Consider the following 1,306-nt stretch of genomic DNA (forward strand, 5'->3'; position numbering starts at 1 on the left):
TAACTTAATCTCTTTTCTTGTGTTAATAATACAAAATTTATCCTTTCAGACTATATGACATGTTGTCCCTAGGAGAAGACAGGGCCCTAAGCAGCTTGAAACTAAAGCGAAATTTAGAATCTCTGGTGGAAGAATTTAATAAATCTGAGGGAGAGGTTTGTGCTGCTGTGAAAGTGACTAAACAGGATAGTGTGGTGGTAGCCCTTTGCACCCCCTTGATGAAGAGGGTTCACATCCATCTGGATAACTGTGGAGAGGTGTGTTTCCTTGACACGCCAAGTGCTTCTTTTTCCACAGACTGTCGTCCTTATTTCTTCATTAGTCACAGTGTTGCTGGAGGGTTGCCATTAGGGGTTGCTATTATAGATAAGGTTAATGAAGACACACTCTTTGAGGCATTTGAACTTTTGAAAACTATTTTGCCTGTAAATGCTTTTGGTGGACGCAATCTTTTAGGACCCAAAATTATCTTAACAAGGAGGTCTCAAATTGAGCAAAATTCATTGGCACGGGCCTTTCCCTTAGTAACAACCATAGTGTGCTGCCTTCATCTCATCCAGTCTGTGTGGCACAGTGTTCTGCTAAAGAGCATAACCTCCGACAGTCACCGAGCAAGACTGATGAAGCTTCTGAAGAACATGGTGCATGCAAACTCACAGGTTGAGATGTACCAGAGAATGACACAAATGCTAGAAGACTCTGTCGTATCTAAGTACCCTTCCTTTAAGACGTATGTGATAAATGAGGTGTACGGCCGTCGGGAAGACTGGTTGGACAGATGGGAAAAGCATGTGAACCTCCGTAGCACCTACTACAAGCACATCTTTACTCTGAGTCGGCAAGCGCTTGGTGACAAGATAATGCACCGCTGTAGGACTTATAACATGCCTCGGTTGTTCCACTTCTTCATGACGCGGCTTGACAACTACTACAAACATCGGCTTGAGGGCATTATCAGTGGTAAACCAGTAATGCAGACTTATAAGTATATGCCCATTGCAACTGTTGTAGATCATGATAAGAATGTAAAGGTAGGTGTAATAAATAAGTATCATGTCTTATGAATGAGTGGAGATGTTCGATTGTTCAGTTCATTGTAAAAATAAGTACATTATAGCATATCAGAAATTTTTTTTGGACAGATTCCACCATATTTTATTAGGATATCAATAGTTAATTGATGTATTTATGCACATTATGGTTTCAGCATTTAAGCCAGTTTTGATGAAGTTTGGAAAGCAAAGCAAGCACCCTGAAAAAATATGTCAAGAGCATAAATCAGATATTTCATGTTGTTAACTGTATG

General features: G+C 40.1%; 1 protein-coding gene across 1 annotated transcript in view; it reads left to right on the forward strand.

Annotated features, from left to right (window-relative positions):
- Positions 1 to 1,306, forward strand: part of LOC119588518 — a gene marked incomplete at both ends in the record, with an annotated part of 7,217 nt that overhangs the window by 2,905 nt on the left and 3,006 nt on the right. The window contains 1 exon segment of the mRNA XM_037937161.1: positions 50 to 1,031. Within this exon segment, the coding sequence (XP_037793089.1) occupies positions 50 to 1,031 (982 nt within the window).

Source organism: Penaeus monodon, chromosome 24, assembly GCF_015228065.2.
Source record: "Penaeus monodon isolate SGIC_2016 chromosome 24, NSTDA_Pmon_1, whole genome shotgun sequence".
In the NCBI taxonomy this organism is placed as follows: Eukaryota; Metazoa; Arthropoda; class Malacostraca; order Decapoda; family Penaeidae; genus Penaeus; species Penaeus monodon.